At 36.2% G+C, this 21,847-nt stretch overlaps 1 protein-coding gene across 1 annotated transcript in view; it reads right to left on the minus strand.

Annotated features, from left to right (window-relative positions):
- Positions 1–13,306: 13,306 nt before the first annotated feature.
- The window catches only part of CDC73 (cell division cycle 73), a 145,359-nt gene continuing 136,818 nt past the window's right edge, over positions 13,307–21,847 (minus strand). The window contains exons 12-13 of the mRNA XM_012665133.1: positions 14,290–14,431; positions 13,307–13,420 (exon numbers count right to left, since the gene is read on the minus strand). Of these exons, the coding sequence (XP_012520587.1) occupies positions 13,384–13,420; positions 14,290–14,431 (179 nt within the window). The 3' untranslated portion in view covers positions 13,307–13,383. The remainder of the gene's footprint in view (positions 13,421–14,289; positions 14,432–21,847) is intronic.

Below are 21,847 nucleotides of genomic sequence, written 5' to 3' on the forward strand. Positions count from 1 at the left end.
AGCACAATTCACAATTACAAAGATATGGAATCAACCGAAATGCCCATCACCTGATGAGTGGATAAAGAAAATGTGGTGTGTGTGTGTGTGGTCTCTGTGTGTATACACACACCATAGAATGCTACTCAGCCATAAAAAGAAATGAACTCATGTCTTTTGCAACAACTTGGATGAAACTGGAGATCATTATCCTAAGTGAAATATCTCAGGAATGGAAAAACAAATAGCACATGTTCTCACTTGTAAGCAGGAGCTAAACAAGGGATATATATTTTTTTTTTTCATAAAGCAGTACAATAGACATTAAAAACTAAGAATGGGGGATGGTAGGAGTGGACGAGGGATAAAAATCTACCTATTGGGTCCAATGCACACTATTCTGGTGATGGGTACCCTGAAAGCTCTGCCTTCAGCATTATGCAATTCATCCATGTAACAAAAAACCCTTGTACTCCCTAAATCTACTGAAATAAAAAATAATAATTTTTTTAAGAACAAGATAGAAAAAAGCTGAAGGATACACAATGATTTCCAAGATAATACTATTAAATGAACAAAGTAAGATGCAGAAGAACGCTAACATTTATTTGTGTGTGTGTGTGTGTGTGTGTGTGTGTGTGTGTGTGTGTGTGCGCGTGCGTGTGTGCTTGCATGAGTGAGAAAGGAGGCGGCGGCTGTGGAAGGGTTGGAGGGAGACTTACATACCAGTTTACTGATCAACAGAATAGCCCTGGAAGGTTCCTGGGAATCTGGACATAGTAATGAACTCCAGAAAGAGAATTTGGGTGCCTTTTGAATTGTGTAGCATGTGATCAAATCAATATTTATTAATCTCAAGTTCTTTACTACCATCACCATGGTTTTACACTCAGGCCAGCCACCAAAACTCCATCAAATTAATCTCTCTCTCTCTCTGGTTTCTATGCAATTATTTGCGAATGTTGTTTACCTCTTCACTTGCTCCTGACACTATATATTCATGTAAACAATAATTTTAACACATGGCCCTTCCTGATGCAACACAGCTTCTAGGACATGGTTTATTCACCACTCTGAAAGAAATCTCTTTTGAGTAGCATACCCCTTTTCAGTTAGGATCCAATCAGGAGACAGAAAGCACACCAGTTATTTGAATAGAGAAAATACAGAAATTTGTTAATAAAAGATCATTTATTAAAACCGATATAAGATTCTAATGGAGAAAGCAGCCACTTCCTCCATGGTTGTGGGAGGGTGAAAAAGAAAGACTAAGAACTTAAAAGAGTCACTTCCCACCTGGACCCCAGGGCTGAGATTCAGAACTCATAGGAACTCAGTCTGCAGATGGAAGAAAACTTCTGCCTGTAGTTAGTGTCTCATGAGGTGGGGGAATCACTGGAAGTGGTGGGGGGTGACAGGTGTTCTGCAGGAACGGTTGACCAGGCCGCAGAGAAACGTGCAGGAAGGTTTAGGCTGCAGCTGATGTATGAAGGCTGTTGAGGCGGGTCCCTACCAGGACTTCTGTAGGCCAATCTGCTGGTGGCCAATCAAATAAGCACATCACAACCAGCAAGCCCGTTCCCCTTCCACTGCCTTATTGTGTCCTTCGTGACAAAACCTCACACTAGCCAGCTGGCAAAGGAGAAACCTGCACAGGGTCCAGTTTCAACATTACAAAGCAAGGCAAAAAGGGTAGATTTGGAGCTGAGAGATGACAAATTGGTAACTGGTACATCCTACAATCTTGCAACAAGCTGAATTACAACACGGTGAGTGCTGTAACTGCAGGGTGTGCCAGTGCTACGAAAGTTTGGAAGAGAGGAAATGGGGACTTTTAATTACTAGATATTGGTATGCCTTTGCTTAGTCTTCCACAAAGATTTTATTTTCATTGTGTCTCATTTCTTCAGAGATAATCCCCATACACACAGACTTAAACTACTAAAGTGAGCTGTATCATATGTATGGGCAATGAAGATTTATTTGGTTTTCTGTTCACAAATGAGTCAGAACATGGATAACACTAATGCAAACACATCTTTGCTCAAATAGGTTTAAAAGCATTAATTCTGCTCTGATATTTTTCCTCATATAGGATAATACTAACAATGGCAAATACCTTATGCTGCTCATAATGTGCAAAAAGAATCACAAAAACACATATCTGTTATATGATGTGTACAAATACTAAGGTAGATTTCACAGGTGTGAACTTAAGCTGAGGTTTAAAGGGTAAGAATACATTTTCCAAGCGGGGAAATGAACACCTACTAAGGTATGGAGACGTGAAAAGGAACGGCATGTTGAAAGATTGCAGACCGGAACCTAAGTCTTTGGGAGGTTGAAGAGATAATTAGGCCTTCGGTTTCAAACTTGGTATCTCTCAAAATAGTGCATCATGAACTACTTGAGAATCTTGCTAAACATGTAGATTCCTAGACTATATCCCACAAAAGCCTATTTATTAAGTTTGGGACGTGGCCAAGGATCTGCATTTCAACAATCACACCACCACTCCCCACCACAGGATGCCAATGCTGATGATCCACACACTCCTATTAGATAAATACCATATTAAAAGATTTTTACCTAGTGCTGTAGGTTTCCAAAGTAGGGCATACAAACCTCAGGGAGCATGCAAGATGATTCAGTGGGGCTCTGTAAGAAGACATCGGAATATGTATTTGCATTTTACATTAAGCTTTATTAAGAGTCAATATATGGATTGATAACAGATGCCTTCACTTGATCTGTATACAAGGTGAAGTGAGGAAGAACAAGACCTAACAGAGAAGTCCTCATTCCCTTATCTAGCATATTGTGACAGACAACAGCTTATAGACATTTCACAAAATAGAAAAGTGACACAAAAAGATCTCTAAGAAAAAAAAAAAACACCCATAAAGATAACAGTAATAATGCAAGCCCATGGGAATAAAGAAATGGCAGAGTTGACTCTTTTCGTAAACCTAAATTAGCTCTTTGCCAAATTACAAGGTTAAAAATTATTAAAGCAGATAGCCAGCAGTCTGCTCTAATGAATGATTACTTTCCGAAAAAAAAAAATTGTGCTATGGAAAGAACATTGTGAAACATTTTGAATATTATTGAAAATATTTTGTGCTTTTGTGGCTGAAAACATATTACCTATCAAAATTTTCAAATCTGCACAACTTGGAAATAATTTCCTGACCTATTTAAAAATCTCCAAAACCTCGATACATTTTTTTTAACATATTCCACATTGCTTCAGTGGGTTTTAAAAAGCCATTTATTAAAAACATTAGACTTCTGATTAGTTACAAGAACTAATGTTTTTCATCTTCCATGAAGTCAAACATTTGTTCTCAGCAGGGATGAGAAACTCAGAATGCTTTTATTCACTGTATTCCCTGGCTGAGCCCTCACGTCGAAGTTTTGCTGAGACAGCTTACTTGGTACTGATGGCTAGTTGCATGAGACTTTCCATGTAGTATGTCTTTTCTACTTGAAGAATACTTACTTAACACTTAATATTACAAATTCCCAGTCACTCTATCGTAGAATACAGGTCTTTGTTTTAAGTTCTTGGGGCTGTTTTCCTTAGGTGAGGTTACACAGGGTATATGGTCTTTGGCTCTTTGCACATCCTCAGGATGAATGATCTTACCCGGGAAAGGGATTCCTGGTTGCAGTCTTTCCCTAAAGTCTGGAGATACGATTTTCTATTCTTTTTCCTTTGTAAATTCCTCTCTCTACCCTGATATTCAAGGATTTCAATATCTCCTCCTGCATATCTAACAAGCATCTCAAACTCAGCATTCCAAAAGTAAACTGATGCCCCCAGCTGCTACCGTCCCTAAATCTGATCCTTACACAATCTTTCCCATCACAGTGAGCAAAAACCCCATCCTTTCAGTTACTCAGGCAAAAAAATAAATAAATAAAACGTGAAGTGCTGTTGACTATCATGTCACACACCATGTCCTATCCATCGACTTCCAAAATATTCCCAGGATCTGCCCATCTGTCATTCCTCCACTGATAGCACGCTGGCCCGTACCATTTGTCTAAATTATTGTCATATCCAATGATCTTGTCTCCTGACTTCTGCCCTTGCTACCTGTAATAGTCTATTCTTCAGCAAGGTTGAGTCAGAGTCTTAAAACGTAATACCACATGGGTGTCGCTCCACTGAAAATCCCTCACGTGGCCTCTGTATGTAGTGTTGAACGGAAGCCAAAGGTGGTACAATCGGCTACAATAGTGTACGTAATCTTGTTTCCTGCTGTCTCCGCACTCATCTCTTACCGTTCTTGTTCTCTCATCACTAGCCCAGTGGATTCCTTGTCAGTCCTTGAAAAAGCAGGCTTGATTCTGCCTCAGGGTTTCTAAACTTCCTGTTCCCTGTCTGGAGTGCTTTCTGCACAGATATTTACAAGGTAGATCCCACTTCCTTCAAATTGCTGCTCAAATGTCACCTTATCTGAGATGTCTCTGACCACACATACAAAATAGTAATCCCAACATAGCCTAGTCATTCTACTCTGCTTTAGTTTTCTGAAACACTTACTACCATCTGACACATATTTGTTCATTTACTTATTGTCTCTCTCTTCCCACTCAACAAAGGCATGACCAATGTTTGTGTGCCATGTATCCCCAGCAACTAAAACCGTGCTTGTCATTGGCAGGATGTAAACAATAAATATTTGAATGAAACATCTGCCCAGGTGTCTTTTTTTCCCCCAGTGTTGCCTGGAATCTACACAGTGAGAGCTCTTTCAAACTAGTGAAAATTTCCTCCAGTATTTAGTAATTGTTGCTTCCTAAGTATGTTTCCTTTTCTCCTTGTGGTTATGTTATTCACATTAAATATCCTAGAATTCTCTTCTAGATGTTTTCATTTTTGAAATCTCTGTGCCTTTGGGTTTTGCCTTCCTAGAGATAACTACTTCAATATGAAGTACTACTTCTAGGCCACTAATTTGGTCCCCAATAGTGGCCATCCCTCTCTTTTTCTACATTGTAATGTGTTTTAATTGCTAGAAAGCTTATTTTATACTGCGATTTTCTCAGGTGCTTTTTCAAAATTAAAGTTGTTATCTAACTCCACCAGCAATTCTCTTTCATCAACCATTCCTGAGTATTCTTTCTCTCTTGATGCTATTTTTCTTTAGGTTTCCTTAGACTATTTTCCTTTGTTCAGTCTTTCTCCCTTTAGCACAAGTCAAACTGTGGGATATTTTGAATGGCAATAAATTCATGAGCAATAGAAGCTTTCTGTAGGATGATGGTCTGTTATCAGCAAGTTGCCACTCACCATCACAGATGACAGGAGGAAACTCTCTTCCATCTTGTTTTCTCTATTTACAAGCACTTGTCCTCCCCCAGCCTCATGGGGAGACGTGGAACTGAGCCCGCCACGCAGCAACCACGCCAGTCAGTCTGCCTCGGACCACACATGCCATCTACGCCACTTTCCTCTTCCTTGGATCTTTGAAAGCGAGGATCTTTCAGTGGAGATCCTTGCTGAAGATGTCATAGCTGCTGGTCTACAGGCTCCCATCTGGATCAGACAGAAGAATATCAAAGACAAGCTCTCCCCTCCATATTCTGGTAGAATCCAAGGCAGCAACTGCTCAACAGGTAGTTAGCGATGGAACCAAAGAGTCAGAGGAGACAGAGTTAAAGACACATAATCAAGCCATTTCCGTAGAACGTGGTTATATTTAAGAGAAAAAGGTGAAACCAAGTTTAAATGTGGGTGGAAAGGGAGAAATACAGAGTGACAAGATGGCAACACAAGGAAGAGGAAACAGTAGTAGTGCAAAATACCTGACAGAGTAGAAGTGGTAGGAGAAATACATATGAATGAACAAGTTCCTGAAGGGTGACAGGATATTTAAACCATTGGAATAGGAGAAAAGAAAATAAAGATACATATTATATGTATCCAAGTTTTTAAGGTTTGGTATTGAGAAGTCCATGGCTTCTGTTTCCTTTGTCAAGAAAACATAAGGTCACTTCTAGGTGAAGACAATGGAGTAAAGCTGGATCACAGCTGGATCACAACTAAAGAATTAGGGGGAGAGTGGAGGAGGAGGGAAAATTCAAAATCAATCACCAAACAAGAAAAGGTGCACAACTTCATGCTAATAAGGAAAGAAACGGGTTCAGGTAAGATTTAGATACGGCTCAGAACAGCATCTAACCCACCTCCCTGTAGGGAAAGAAAGGCAACAACCTCCTGAGAATTCTCCCCCCAAACCTAGAACAAAGCAAATTAAGGATAAAAGAAGTAGCTCACAGAAAAGCCAAAGAAAAATCCTCAAGAATGAGAAACTCCTTCCTTCCACCAGTATCTGCAGGTACTCCTTTTCTCCAGCACCCCACCGGTTTGGGAACCATTCAGGGTGTTCCCCCTTACTAACGAATTGCGCACACAACTAGGGAAGTGACCCCAGTATTGGCACTTAATGAAAGCTCAAAACAAGAGTGGAGCTCGGGGTTTCCAACGCAGGCTTCACCCACCCCCAGCATCACTGAGCTACAGAAGAGGCACAGAATACAAAAGAACTAGCCTCACCTGGGAGCAAACTGGGGAAAACAAGACTTGGTATAGTAAAAGCCCTCAAATCTGGGCCAAAGAGAGAAGTATGCAAATTTTTTTTCCAATTTGGATGTTGGAAGGCATTGAAATGATCTCTACCGTTAACATTTTATTAATTAATCTTGGAATATCTAAATATACATTCATGCATGACCTCGATATAAAATCAGGTGTTTTTTTTACTAAGTATGGATCCTGTAAAGCTCATGCTATTTAGTTACCGTCTTCTCCCTTCTTACCCCTACTCTTATCGTTCTCAGTTACTTCAACGCTCACATGAATAACCACAGCCTCACACACAGATCCTGGATTCCTCATCTCAAAGATCACCTCCCTCCTATCACAGCCACTTTTAAGGTCTTGACTTTTTCTTGTCAATATAGATCACCTCTGAAATTTTGATTTTATGCATCTCATCCTCTGATCATCCCCTCCTCTCATCTCTCAGGCTCACTTCATTGAAGCTTTCAGTTCATGGGACAGCATCACTGTCTCACCATCCAACATGTCCTTTCTAGCATTTATTCCTTCAACTTAGCTTCTACGTTCCGGTACTACAATTATCACCTTGCAAATATCTTCAACTCCCTGGCCTGTGTCCAATTCCATCGAAACAGTTAAAAATCTAACTGCAATTCTCTACACCTGCAATCAAGCAACTAAACACTGCTGGAGAAAAGTCACACCTTAAATTCATGAGCACAACCCCAAAAGGATATAACTGTCCAAATCCTACTATATTTTCCCATTGAGTTGGAGTTCCCACATAATTTTTTCACCTCAAATTCCTACATCAAACTGTTTTATAAACTGCTTTAATGCTCCTCAATTTATTTTATTTCATCATCAGTGACCCTTATAACTTCTGTTTTGTACTCAATGGTGCATTATGGAATAAAAATACATTATGTAAAACTACAAATATTTTAAAACTGTTTTATAGTCAAAACCACCATAAACATTAGTGATGCTCAATTGTGCTAAAACAATTGAATGAGACACAAGGAAGCTCACTTGATCTTCCCCATACATTAGACACACATTGACTTAATAAACACTTTCAAACTCATCATAAAGAAAATTGTTTATATCATTTATCAATTTAAAAAAGAAGAGATGCCATTGCCACATTTATAGTCTTAACACTGTGAACTCCATGAAGGCAGTTCTTCCGAGCGTGCGCACTAATGCATTATCACAGGGAATGCTGTATAACCCAACATGTTTCCACTTGGAATTTGTTGGCAAATAAAGCACAGTCCAATAAAATATCCAAATGTGATAAAAATAATCTCTCAAATGTCTTCTGCTTCACTAGGTCTCAATTTACCAATTTACATTAGTTATACAATATGAATCAGCATTGTCTAGATAAGGGTGAATTATAAACTATAATCCTGTGTCAAAGGAACTACAAATAATTATTAGACTCAACAACACAGTCTCTTCCAGAGCTTCGTTATAATGTTTTCTATGATCACTTAAGAAAATTAAGAGAAAAAAGTCTTCCGACTCACCATAAATGCTGATCATTACATGATAAATATAAAAGAAAAGTGTTTTAGAAAACAAGAGGAAAAAAAGTTTATTTGGCAATGGGCTGTTATTTATATACTAACACCTTTGAGCCTTAAAAACATTCAATAGCATTTACAACTCATACTATATCTATTTTAGTTATGTGGCTGCTCCCCCAAGAGCAGATGATCAAAGGAACAGAACAGCAGAATACATATTAAAGTGGGCACTTAGGAACTGAATGAAAATTAAGTTTGAATACAGCCTATTAAATTGTTTATGAAAGAAATTTTGTTGCAGAAGATTCACAACTACTGGCACCAATGATACGTTGCTGCTACTAAAGATCTGATTATATGAGAGTACAGTTTGTTTTGAAACTATAAAATGTTAAAATCAGGATGATCAAACTGTAAAGATAATGTATAATAATTCACCAGGACACACTCTTAATTCTGTTACAATAATAACATAGAAAATTTGAGCATAATCAAACTTAAGTTCAGCAAAGTATGCAGCTTTTGCTACCCTTTATGAACTGATTCTCCACATGATTTAACTCATGTGGAGTTAAGGACTGTAAATGGATTTAACTCATTAGTTTTCAAAGTGAAAACTTGTATTTCATTTATTCCCAAAACAGAGAAATACCATGCCTGACAAATCTCAAGATTCACTTCAAGATGACATTCCAGCCCACGATACAGCTTCTGCCTTCTTGGTATGAATAGTTTTTTGGTTGGGGACAAAAGAGAGGGTGGAAATGTCCCTAAGATTCTTAAAGTACTACAAAATGTTTTATTTACAATTAAACCTAAGATTTAAAAATCTGCCAAAATGGAATCAGAATGAGAAGAACATTTCATCAGGTCACACAGCGCCCAAAACTTAAGCTCTATTCAAGAACCACTGTTTGAGAAATAGTAGCAATTTGTGGTTAAACAATCATTTACAGTGCCTACTCAATGTACATGAACTGCATTACTTATTAAGCACTATTATCAAACTGGGAGGTTAAGTAGCTTTTAGTAAATTTAAAGTGGATGGAAACAGAATTCAATGGCAAACAAGATCCTTGGAGAGAGAGATCATTTGCTTAAATTTGACATAGTATGTAGTCATAGTATAACCTCACTTTTGAAATTTTGGCAATAAAACTAGTTTTATTTCATTAGCTTTATACATATAAAAATGCTTACTGCTTTTCAGTAAATGGCACATATTTGTAACTTCCAAGATACTTTTGTAAACACTACCTAAAATAATACACACAAACCCAAACAGATCAATAACCTGCAAGTATTATTACCTTTTATGTATTTACTAAACATAATTCTTTATACATCTACTATACATTTTCAATTTTTCCTTAGTTATTATTCCAACATATATAGAAACAATGCCAGGGCAAATATACTTCCAAATGTGGCAATGAATACGCCAGAATATATAGGACTTCAAAATGCGTGATCTAATTCTTAATTTAAGTCAAATTCAGTCATTTCCCCCTCTTTTATCTCTAAAGTTAATATATTATCATTAGAATAACTAGGTGAATCTCAAACACAAGTAAATAAATAGTGGAAATTCAGTCAAGTAATATTAAGGCTAATGTAATTAATTTTCATGTTGTCTTTTATTTTTAGAAAAACAGCAGCTGCCAACTTTTCAGCTGAGAACAAATTTCTATAGTTCTTATTTTATAAATTATTTCTTCTCAGGATTCTATATGAGCTTCAACCAGAAAGACCAACAATTTCTTTATTAAGAATCTGTGTTTAAAAAACATGTGTGTATGAAGGCTTTAATAAGGTTCTCTGAAAAAAACTAAAAATAAAAATTTAAAAAGTATCTGCCTTAGTTATAATTTTGCGTTTAAACAAGCAATTTCAAAACACAAAGTTTAAAGCCACTAAGCCATTAATTTTGATCAGCTTTTTTAACTGCTGTATTTGTAATATTACAAAATACAAGGCTAGTCTCAAAGAATTTTATATACTACATTAGAGTTCAACAAATGTTCTCTCCCACCCTCCATAAAAGAACAGTGTCATCAATTTAATTTTGTTAGGAGTCACAAAATTTTTATTTAGGAAAAATATTCCCTTCAATGTTTATTAGATAATGAATCTTATTTAAATGAATAGTTTACTTTTAGTTTTCTGCGCAGATCAATTAAAAAGTATGCCTCTTTCCTTTCATAAGCAAATTGTGTTTGTCTCATTCTTCATGGCAGATAAGAAATTAATACTTTACTTCTTTCTACCTTAAAAATGAATGAGATTTTCCTCGTTATGAAATAGTTGTTGCTGTATGGATTACTGTTGTATTAAAAACAAAAAGTTAGTAAAGGATATGGACACATGGGGAACAAATCATAAACTATAATACCAGTTAATAATGAAATATATTAAACATTGTTTAAATATTAAACAGCAAAATACTCATTCTATATTAAATAAATAATTAAGATTTGAATTTGTCATATGGGAATATAAGCCAATATCACCAATAATGGGGATGATCTAGTGCAAAGGGTAGCCAAAAAAAAAAAAAACCAAACAAACAAAAAAAACCAAACACACATACACACAGAAAAGAAGAAAACGAGGAGGAAACAACATTTAATACTGGTATTGTTTTCAATAACAAATTAAACCAGTGATTCTGAATCCCTCCTGAACATTAAAATTACCTGGAGAACGCTGAAAAAATACTGATGATCAGGTCTCATCCCATACAAATTAAATCAGCATCAGAATCAGGATTCAGGCATGGTGTATTTTTAAAACTTCCCAAATGATTCTGTATGTAGTCTGGGTTGAGACCTACTGACTGAAACCTACATGCTTCTTACTGTTACCTGACTCAGCAGAGTGTCCTATGAATAAATAAATAGAGCTTTCCTTTACAGGTGGGGTAATAAGGGTGTCTCCAGTTAATAGTAACTTGTGGGTAAATCAAGTTATTAATGTACACTTCATTTCCATTAAAATATCTACTTATGCCTCTTTACTGCCTGTAATTCTGTATTCTCAAACTCCAAGACGAAGTATAATCAAACTACTTTTTTGTAATAAATCAGTTATACTGAAAATACGTTATTCATTCATGCACGTATTTACTGAATGCCTACTATGTGCAAGGCACTGTGTTAGGTGTTGCTATAGGACTGAGTCATGGGAGAATGAATAGTGATTGGCTGAAAATTTTGTTTTCTATTTTTGATTTTCAGAATTAATGGCTATAAAATTAACTACATGGACTTAAATAAGGGACTGAACTGTCCAAAACAAACAAAAAGTACATAATAAGGGTCTGATTTTAAAATACATGGTAAAGCATATTTGTACTTTTCTTAATGTTCCGTACAGTATCTCCATAAGCTTTCAAACATACATAAGGCAAATGCAAAATAGAAAAATAAACCCTGTTTCAAAGTAGATGTTCCCAATTTTAACCATACTCTGTATCAAGTAAATTTCATATATAAGTACAAATACCAAAAATCTTTACGGAAAGGTAGTTCATGTCCACTTGTAGTAGTCTTAACAAGTAATCTTACATAAAAATATTACAGATTCTAGTCCTTGACAATTTCATCATGGAGAAAGTTTACACAGTACATAATTTATTTTGAAAACAGATTCATATGCTGAGAAAGTCTAATGTGAAAAAGTTTGAATTTTCTTTTATCTTCAAGGAGAGGGGATGCAGGGAAGAAAGGAAAAAATGGGAGCAGAATCTGTTTAAACCTTATAAATATACTAAAATATAGTAATTTAAAATGCTAACTGTCTTCTTTTGAAGAGCCTTGTGAATTCCATGTGAACAAATATCTTTTCTATTTACTATTGGTATGGACTTTTGTGGTGACTTAAAAAATAAATAATAATTGCTTCTCACTTTTATGATAGCATTAAATTTCAAAAAGAGGTTCAGGTAATGTCAGCTGAAAAAAGAGCTAAATGTTTACCAAAAATGTTACACTAAGAGAGAATCACTGGGGAAAAAATAGAGAAAACGATGAGGTAAGACTGAATGATTAACAAAAATTCTAATGGCAAAAACAGTTAAGAAGAGTTAAGGTTCCCAGTTGCTTTTAAGTAGTAAAAGGTGAAAATCAAGACTCAAGGAAAATGGTGATTCATTGTACCTTGGATGCAATACTCTATCTAAAGTAGAGAAATAGTAAAATATTTTACTAAGTTAAAATATAGGCTTTATATTTTATACCATATTGAATACACACATAAAAATACCAGTGATTTCATCTTGTTTCTGTTCAGACACTTAATTAAGCAATTGTGTTCTTTGGTGCCTGGGAGTTCATCAATATTTAGGGATATTGGAAGATAAGAACTCCAAGATCAACAAGACTAGAACTAGAAGACTCAAAATCCTATACCATATAAAATAAGAAATCAAAGGTGGACTTATGAGAAAAAATAAGGAACTTAAAGTTACACTGTAACAGGGCTGATACATATTCCTTCCCCCAAATCATACTCTGGCTTCCCAAATAGAAAGTACTATAGCCTATTATGTTTTTAATCTGTGTTTTGAGATTTTGAGTGGAAAGATATTATAGATAGAAATATATCATTCTAAGTTTTAAAATCACCAAAGTCAGTGAAAAGAATGTACATTCATTAAATGTATTCATTTATAAGAAGTCTTGAAAAGGCTGAACAGTTCAACCAAAATTGAAGAATTGTTCTTGATTTTTCATTATTCCTTTTTAAATAAAGAGTAAGTATAGATATAGTATACATAGAAGTTGACATTTTGATTCACTCAAAATAGTCACATTCTTTTGCTTGGTTTTGGAAGTTCCAGAGACTAAAATTTAATACCATCCATAACACAGTATTTTCAGTAAAAGGAATTATAGAGCAATGAAAAATCAGAAGCAAGTAAAGGCTCAGAGAGCCTTATATCCTCTAAATATACACACATTTATAACCTGCATTTATTTTCTAAGGAAACAAATTTTAAGTAATGCTCATTTAACCAATGGAGAAAAAATTTCTATCAAAATATACAATTTCCATTACAGACTAGAAGGCTAATATTAAAAAAATAATTGTAAGCCAAAAAGTTTGCTTATATGGATGACAAGCATCACCCCTTTGAAGAACAAAGAATCAAATAAGGTCTTATAAAAGATCCATCTATGACCTTCTTCATTTGTAAGTTCCTGATAAATTCATAAAGCTTGAGTCTTAGTCTTTAGATCAAGGTATATCCATGCTTCTTAATCCAGATTTCCGGAAATAGAGGAACCAAATAACTCAGAATCTTAAGTGGGATTTATGCTTTACCATGTACCTGAAAAACAATATTATAATAAGTTATAATAACTATAGGATTTTTAGAATATTACATGTAAAAATAAGCTGACATTTCTTAAAACTTAACAGTGGATGTTTTGTTTTATAAAAACAAATTGGAAATTTAATACTGTGACCTTTGGGAATTTAAGGATTTCTGAAATAAGTTGAAAAATACATGCCTTCTACTAAATTCTACGTAAGCTTCTAAGCTAGAATGATAAACACTTCTCTTAATCGGTCATAATTAGATTGGATTACCTCAATTATTTATGACTTTAAGGAAACCTATAACATCCAGTGAGAGACTTACACCAAGAAAGTTACAGATTTTAAGGAGCACCTTAAAGAGACCAATAGATTTAGTGTTATTAAATGCGATCATATGCTGTTCTGAAATTGCCAATTATAAAACTTACTAATGTAAATGGCTTTAAGAACTTTATTTGTACCAGCAATTAAAACAAATTTAAAAACTGAAATCTTTCATCAGCCATAACTCAAATAAATCCAGAGTTTTTCAGTGCTTGCAAAAAACACAGGGATCACTTAAACCAAGCTCCTTGGACAGACAAAAAATAATATTCAAAAGGGTCACACAGTTCATTAGAACCAGATCATAAAACCAAGACTAAAATCTAGGTCTTCTGGCTCAGTTTAGTGTTCCTTCTACCAGTATATAAACCCTTTGTTCCTAAAGTAAATATATCAAAGACATTTGTTAACTGATCAACATCAAATTAGACAATGTTCAAAGAAGGGAATTGGGAAATAAGGTTAACAACTTAAAGAAACTTAAAATTTAATTAAGGAGACAGAAAAATTACTATAATAAAGCAGACGAGCAAACTTTAGACTCAGAATTACCTGTCTAATGTTTCCCAAAACCGTAAGAAAACTGGTCTATCCAAATGACGTTTGTGATAGCTGAGTTCTAATACTGTTACGTCCCATTTCTGAACATTGGGATCTAGACGAACTTCATCATACTTGAGATGGAAGGCTTTAACTATATAGGGGGTGGGGGGATGGAAAGATAAGTAATTATTTTTTAGTCAAACTATAATCAAAATTATGAAAACATTTTATAGAAAAATTTTTAAAATTCCAATCCAGATATTAACCAGAAACCTAAAAAACAAAAAAATTCAATCTCTCTTCCACCAATCGAAGCTATATTACAAAGTGGATCTTTTAAATAGATGCAAAACACTATAGTATACTAAAAAATATTTAATAAACATTTAGTGAGGGTTTGTAAGTGCCAGCCACTGGGGACTGAAATGAGGAATAAGGAAAGATACAATGCATATAGTCTGGTAAAGGATAATAAGAAAAAGATTATTCAAACAGTACAGTACAATAAGGAAAGTGGGGTATCACAGAGAAAGAGTGTAAGCATACCTCGGAGATTATTGCCGGTTGAGTTCCAGACCACCACATTAAAGCCAATATCGCAATACAGTGAGTCATATAATTTTTTTGGTTTCACAATGCATATAAAAGTTATGTTTACATTATACTATAGTCTATTAAGTGTGCAATAACATTATGTCTAAAAAACAATGCACATACCTCAATGAAAAAATATTACTAAAATATGCTAACAATTATCTGAGCCTTCACGCAAGTAACAATCACATTGTTGGTAGAGGGTCATGCCTGGATGTTAAGGGGTGGTGAATGATTATAGGGATGGCTGCTGAGGGTGGCTGTGGCACACACTGGGGAAAAGAATCCCTATTCAAGAAACAGTTCTGGGAAAATTGGACAGCCACATGCAGAAGACGGAAACAGGATCCGTGTATCTCACCACTCACACAAATTAACTCACAATGGATAACAGACTTAAACCTAAGGCATGAAACCAATTCTAGGAGAAAATGTTAGAAAAACTCTTATAGACATCGGCCTAGGCAAAGAATTTATGAAGAAGACTCCAAAGGCAATCACAGAAACAACAAAAATTAATAAACGGGAACTGACCGCATTAAAAAGCTTCTGCACAGCCAAGGAAACTATCATCAGAGCACATAGACAACCTACAGGATGGGAAATATTTGCTTGCTATACACTGATAAAGGGCTGATAACTAGAATCTACATACAACTCAGGAAAATCAGCACGAAAAAATCAAACAACCCCATTTAAAAAGTGAGAAAAGGACATGAACAGAAACTTTTCAGAAGAAGATAGACTAATGGCCAAGAAACATACACAAAAATGCTCAACATCTCTAATCATCAGGGAAATGCAAATCAAAACCACAAGGAGATATTACTTAACTCCAGTGAGAATGATTTTATCAAAAAGTCCCGAAACAATAAATGGCATGAATGCAGAGAGACAGGAACACTCATACACTGCTGGTGGGACTGCAAACTAGTGCAGCCTCTACAGAAAGTAGAATGGTGATACCTCAAAGAACTAAAAGTAGAAATACCATTTGATCCAGCAATCCTATACGGGGTATATTTATCCAAAGGAGAAAAAGACATTCTATAAAAAAGACACCTGCACTAGAACGTTTATAGCAGCACAATTCACAATTGCAAAGGTGTGGAAACAACCCAAGTGCCCATCAATACATGAGTGTATTAAAAAAATGTGGTATATGTATACCATGGAGTACTACTCAGCCATTAAAAAAAATGCTGTACCACCTGTTGTATTATCCTGGATGGAGCTGGAGCCCATTCTTCTAAGTGAAGTATCACAAGAATGGAAAAACAAACACCACATGTACTCACTATTAAATTGGTACTAATTGATCAAAACATGTGGGCACATATGGAAGCAACACTCATCAGGTGTCCGGCAGGTGGGAGGGGGGAGGACGGGAGGAGGGGATGGGTAAATTCACACCTAACGGATACGGTGTGCACTGTCTAGGGGATGGGCACGCCTGTACCTCTGACTCGGGCAGTGCAAAGGCAATTTATGTAACCAAAGCCTTTGTACCCCTGTAATATTCTGAAATTAAAAAAAAAAAAAGCAAGCCATGAAGTGTGCCATAGTGACACTTCCTTATATGAAAGACATCTCAGTAGCATGTGATGCTGTTTGACACCATTTTAGCCACACAGCTGAACTTCTTTCAAAACTGGAGTCAATTCTCTCAAACCCTGCTGCCAACTATGTAAACGTAATATCCTAAATTCTTTCTTGTCATTTCAACAAAGTTCACAGCATCTTCACCAGGAGTAGGTGCCATCTCAAGAAACCACATTCTTTGCTCATCCATAAGAAGCAACTCCTCATCCACTTAAGTTTTCTCATGAAACTGCATCAATTCGGTTCCATCTCCAGGCTCCATTTCTACTTCTAGTTTTCTTGCTGTTTACACCACATTTAGTTACTCCCTCCATTGACGTTTTGAACTCCTCGAAGCCATGCATAAGGGTTGGAATCAACTTCTTCTAAATTTCTGTTAATGTTGATATTCTGATCTCCTGTGATGAATCACGAACGGTCACAGTGGTGTCTAGAATGGTAAATCCTTTACAAAAGGTTTTCAATTTACTTTACCGAGATGCATCGGAGGATTCACTATCTACGGCAGCTGTAGCCTTATGAAATATATTTCTTAAATAACAAGACTTGAGAATTAAAATTACTCCTTGACCCATAGGTTGCAGAACAGATGTTGTATCAGAAGGAATGAAAACAACATTAATCTCTGTGTGCATCTCTATCAGCACTCTTGTGTGACTAGGTGCATTGTCAATCAGCAGTAATATTTTGAAAGGAATCATTTACTCTCAGCCTCTGAGCAGGAGACCTCAACAGTGGGCTTAAAATATTCAGTAAACCATTTTGTAAAAAGATATTCTGTCATTCAGGCTTTGATGTTCCATTTCCAGAGCACAGACAGAACAGATTTAGCATAATTCCTCCCCTCCCCACCCCCCACAGGATCTTGCTCTGTCTCCCAGGCTAGATTGCAGCAGCCCAATCATAGCTCACTGCAGCCTTGAAATCCTGGGCTCAAGCGATCCTCCTGAGTCAGCCACCCAAGTAGATCCTCCTGAGTCAGCCACCCAAGTAGCTGGGATTACAGACACATGCCACCATGCCTGGCTAATTTTTCCTATTTTTTGTAGAGACAGGGGTCTCACTATGTTGCCCAGGCAGTCTCAAACTCCTGGCTTCAAGGAGTCCTCCCAGCTCAGCTTCCCAAAGTGCTGGGATTACAGGCATGAAGCACCTGCCTGGACAGATTTAGCATGATTCTAAGGACCCTAGGATTTTCAGAATGGTAACTGGCTTCAACTTAAAGTCACCAGCTACATTAACTCCTAACAAAAGAGTCGGCTTGTCCTTTGAAGCTTTGAAGCCAGGCATTGACTTCTCTTTTTTGGCAATGAAAGGCCTAGATGAAATGTTCTTCTAATGGAAGCCTGTATTATCTACACTGAAAATCTGCTGTTTAGTGTAGCAAACTTTACAAACGATCTTAGCTAGATATTCTGCATAACTAGCTGCAGCTTCTACATCAGCACTTGCTGCTTCACCTTACACTTTTATGTTACGGAAATGGCTTCTTTCCTTAAGCTTCATAAACCAACCTCTGCTTGCTTCCAACTTTTCTTTTGCAGTTTCCTCACTGCTCTCAGCCTCCACAGGATTTAGAGAGTTAGGGCCTTGCTCTGGACCAGGCATTGCTTAAGGCAACGTTGTAGCTGGTCCCTCTATCCAGACCACTCAAACTTTCTCGCTATCAGCAATAAAGCTAATGTGTTCAGTGGAGTAGCACTTCTATCTCTTTCAAGAACTTTTCTTTTGCATTCACAACTTGGTTAAGTGTTTGGCTCAAGAGACCTAGCTTTTGGCCTATCTTGGCTTTTGACCAGTCTTCCTCACTAAGCTTAATCATTTCTAGCTTTTGATTTAAAGTAAGAGTCGTATGACTCTTCTTTTCATGTGAACACTTAGAGGCCACCGCAGGGTTAGTAATTAGTCTAATTTCAACATTGTTGTGTCTCAGGGAATAAGGACACTCAAGGAGAGCGAGAGACTGGCAGGTTGCTGGAGCAGTCATACACACCCAACATTTATCGACTAAGTTCGCAGTCTTCTACGGGCATGGTCCATAGTGCCTCAAAACAACTACAATAGCAACATCAAAGATCACTAATTACAGATCACCATAACAGATATAATAATGAAAAAGCTTGAAATATTGTGAGAATTACCAAAATGGGACAGAGACACCAAGTGGGCACATAATGTTGGCAAAATGGTGCTGATACACTTGCTCGACGCAGGGTTGCCACAAACCTTCAATTCATAAAAAACACATTATCTGCAAAGCACAATAAAGCAAGGCACAATAAAATGAGGTAGGCCATTACCCTACACAGACACATTCAGTCAGAAAAGGACTGCATAAGCAGTGATGTTAATCTAAGACCTAAAGGTCAAATAAGAATTAAGCAAGCACGGAACAAAAGTAACCCAGTGAGCTAGACAACCACGCTCAAAGAGAAAATGAATTAGCCTAAAAACTGAAGAAATTTCACAGAATTGCATCATGCAAAGAAATGTAGGGAAGGGATAAATAAGACCACAGAGGTTCAAAATGTTGGGCTTGCAGGCTACATCGAAGAGTTTTGACTTTTATCTAAGTGACCCAGAAAAGTTACTGTTTAGCAGAAACTAATGATACAATTTAATAATCTAGAGGATAAAGAGACTTCTTTGATAGGGTAGAAAATATAAATGGTAACAGAATATTCAAGAGATAACTGGGGAATGAGAACTAACAGAACTTGGTTAAGAAATTGCAAGATATTTCATTTTTTTTTTCAGTACGTATTGTATATGAGAGTCTCTTCTTGATTTCTTTTTCAGCTAGTTTGTTGTTTGTGTATAAAAGCTCTACTGACTTTTGTATGTTAATTCTGTATCCTGCAACTTTACTGAATTTGTTTATCACTTCTAATAGCTTTTTGATAGAGTCTGGAGGACATTATGTTACATGAAGTAAGCCAGAACAGAAAGTTAAACGTTGCATGTTCTCACGCATATATGGAAGCTAAAAAAAACTTATCTTATAGAAGTAAAAAGTAGAGCAGAGGATTACAAGAGGCTGGGAAGGGTAGGGGGAATGGAGGGATATGAAGAGAGACTTGTTTAAAGGATACAGAATCACAGCTACACAGAAGGAATAAGTTCTAGGGTTCTATACCACTGTAGGGTGACTATATAATTAACAACAACGTTAAGTTTTAAATAGCTAGAGGGAGAATATTAAGTGTTCCCAACAAAAAGAAATGATAAATGTCTGAGATGATTGATATGCTAATTACCCTGATCTGATCATTATACATTATATGTATCAAAACACCATTGTGTATGCTATAAATATGTACAATTGTTATGTGTCAATTTTTAAATAGAAAATTTTAAAAAATAGGAAAAAATTACAAACAAAGACATACCTAACATTTAGTGAGTGCCTGCTATGTATCTCAGTGCACTATTCTAGGCACTGAGAATACAACAGTGACCAACACAAAGTCTCTGCCCTCGGGGAGTTTATATTCTAAGACTCAACAATTAAACAGATAAATTTACTATATTCAGACAGTACAGATGTTACTGAAGGAAAATAAAACAGGATAAGGAAATATATAAAAAGTGTGTGGAAGTTTTTTTTCAATAGAGTGTTCAGGGAAGGCCTCTTGAGGCCTATCACCTAGAAGTAGATAATCGAAAAAGTCTTGACAAGGCCAGGCGCGGTGGCTCACGCCTGTAATCCTAGCTCTCTGGGAGGCCGAGGCGGGCGGATTGTTTGAGCTCAGGAGTTCCAGACCAGCCTGAGCAAGAGCGAGACCCCGTCTCTAATAAAAATAGAAAGAAATTAATCGGACAACTAAAAATATATAGAAAAAATTAGCTGGGCATGGTGGCGCATGCCTGTAGTCCCAGCTACTTGGGAGGCCGAGGCAGTAGGATTGCTTGAGCCCAGGAGTTTGAGGTCGCTGTGAGCTAGGCTGATGCCACGGCACTAGAGCCAGGGAAACACAGTGAGACTCCGTCTCAAAAAAAAAAAAAAAAAAAAAAAAAGTCTTGACAAGATTTGGGAAAAGGATTTCAGGCAGAAGAAAAGCTGACACAAAGGTCTGAAGATGGGGGCAAGCTTGCAATGTCCTACAAACAAGTATAACTTTTAGAGACAGGGTCTCACTATGTTAACCAGGCTGGCCTCAAACTCCTGTGCTCAAGAGGAAGCGATCCTCCCACCTCAGCCTCCCGAGTAGCTGGGATCATAAACGCACATTACCACAGCCAGCTTAAGTATAACTTTTTTTTGTAGGCAATGGCCTATATGTAGAACCATCTCAGCTATAGTGTAAGAAATCTGAATTTTATTCCAAAAGTAATAGTAACCCACTGGAAAGTTTAGAGAAAGAAGGTAAAATGATGTGATTTTCATTTTTAAAATATAGCTGAGTGTTGGGGAGATGATAGACTCTAGGGCAAAACTTCTCAACTGATGTGTACTAAAAACAGTTAATAGGTGGGCCATAAAATAATGTTTACAATCTTTCTCTTGGTAATAATCCAATTCAATCATCCCACCAGTTTATCATTACATTTCCCAACAGTTTATCATCAATGAAGCTTTTGTTTTACATGTATACATGTAAAATGTTTACATTTTTCCCAAATTTTTACTTTTTTACCAGCATACGGCTGTTGCAATCACTATTATCACCTGATATTAGGGGTTTCTAAAGAGAAAACATTCAACCGTGCATTTTTTCTGATAGCTGCTTTATGGATTGCCTGTTACATATTAGCTTTTGATGTTAACAATGAAAAATTCTTGACAAAAATTTAAAATGAATAATTTGTGCACAGAAAAAACACATAAACATTATTTCTATATTATTTACTTTTAGAAATAAGTGTCTCATGGACACAAATTATTCATTTTGAATTTAAACAAATTCATTAAAGGGGCTACATGTTATAAGGTTCAAAAACCCATTTTCAAAATACTTATTTTATACGTGTAAAATAAATAATTCTGTCAATTATTAAGTTAAAATGTAAATAAACGTTTCAATACTTTCTCTTAGTACAAGTTTTTCTTTCTAATTTGTTTGATGATTTGCTTTAATTCATTCTTAAGAATTCATATAAGATACCTTTTAAACAATGACTTAACTGCTACCACCACTGGGGCCTGAAGACTGGCTCAGCTGGCATCCAAGTTCCCAGCAAAACTTTACCAGTCTCAACTAATAACCATACCTAAGCCACCAAGGAAATCACAGATACCACTGACCCATGTACTTCTGAAGAAATCATATAAAGGTTACACTACTGCTGCACCCAAAATCAAATCCAAAGTGTCCTACTCAACCAACAACACATATACATCTTCAGGGAAAAAATTCTTCCCTATGAAACC

This window comes from Propithecus coquereli, unplaced genomic scaffold (genome assembly GCF_000956105.1).
Source record: "Propithecus coquereli isolate 6110/MARCELLA unplaced genomic scaffold, Pcoq_1.0 Scaffold97, whole genome shotgun sequence".
NCBI lineage: Eukaryota > Metazoa > Chordata > Mammalia > Primates > Indriidae > Propithecus > Propithecus coquereli.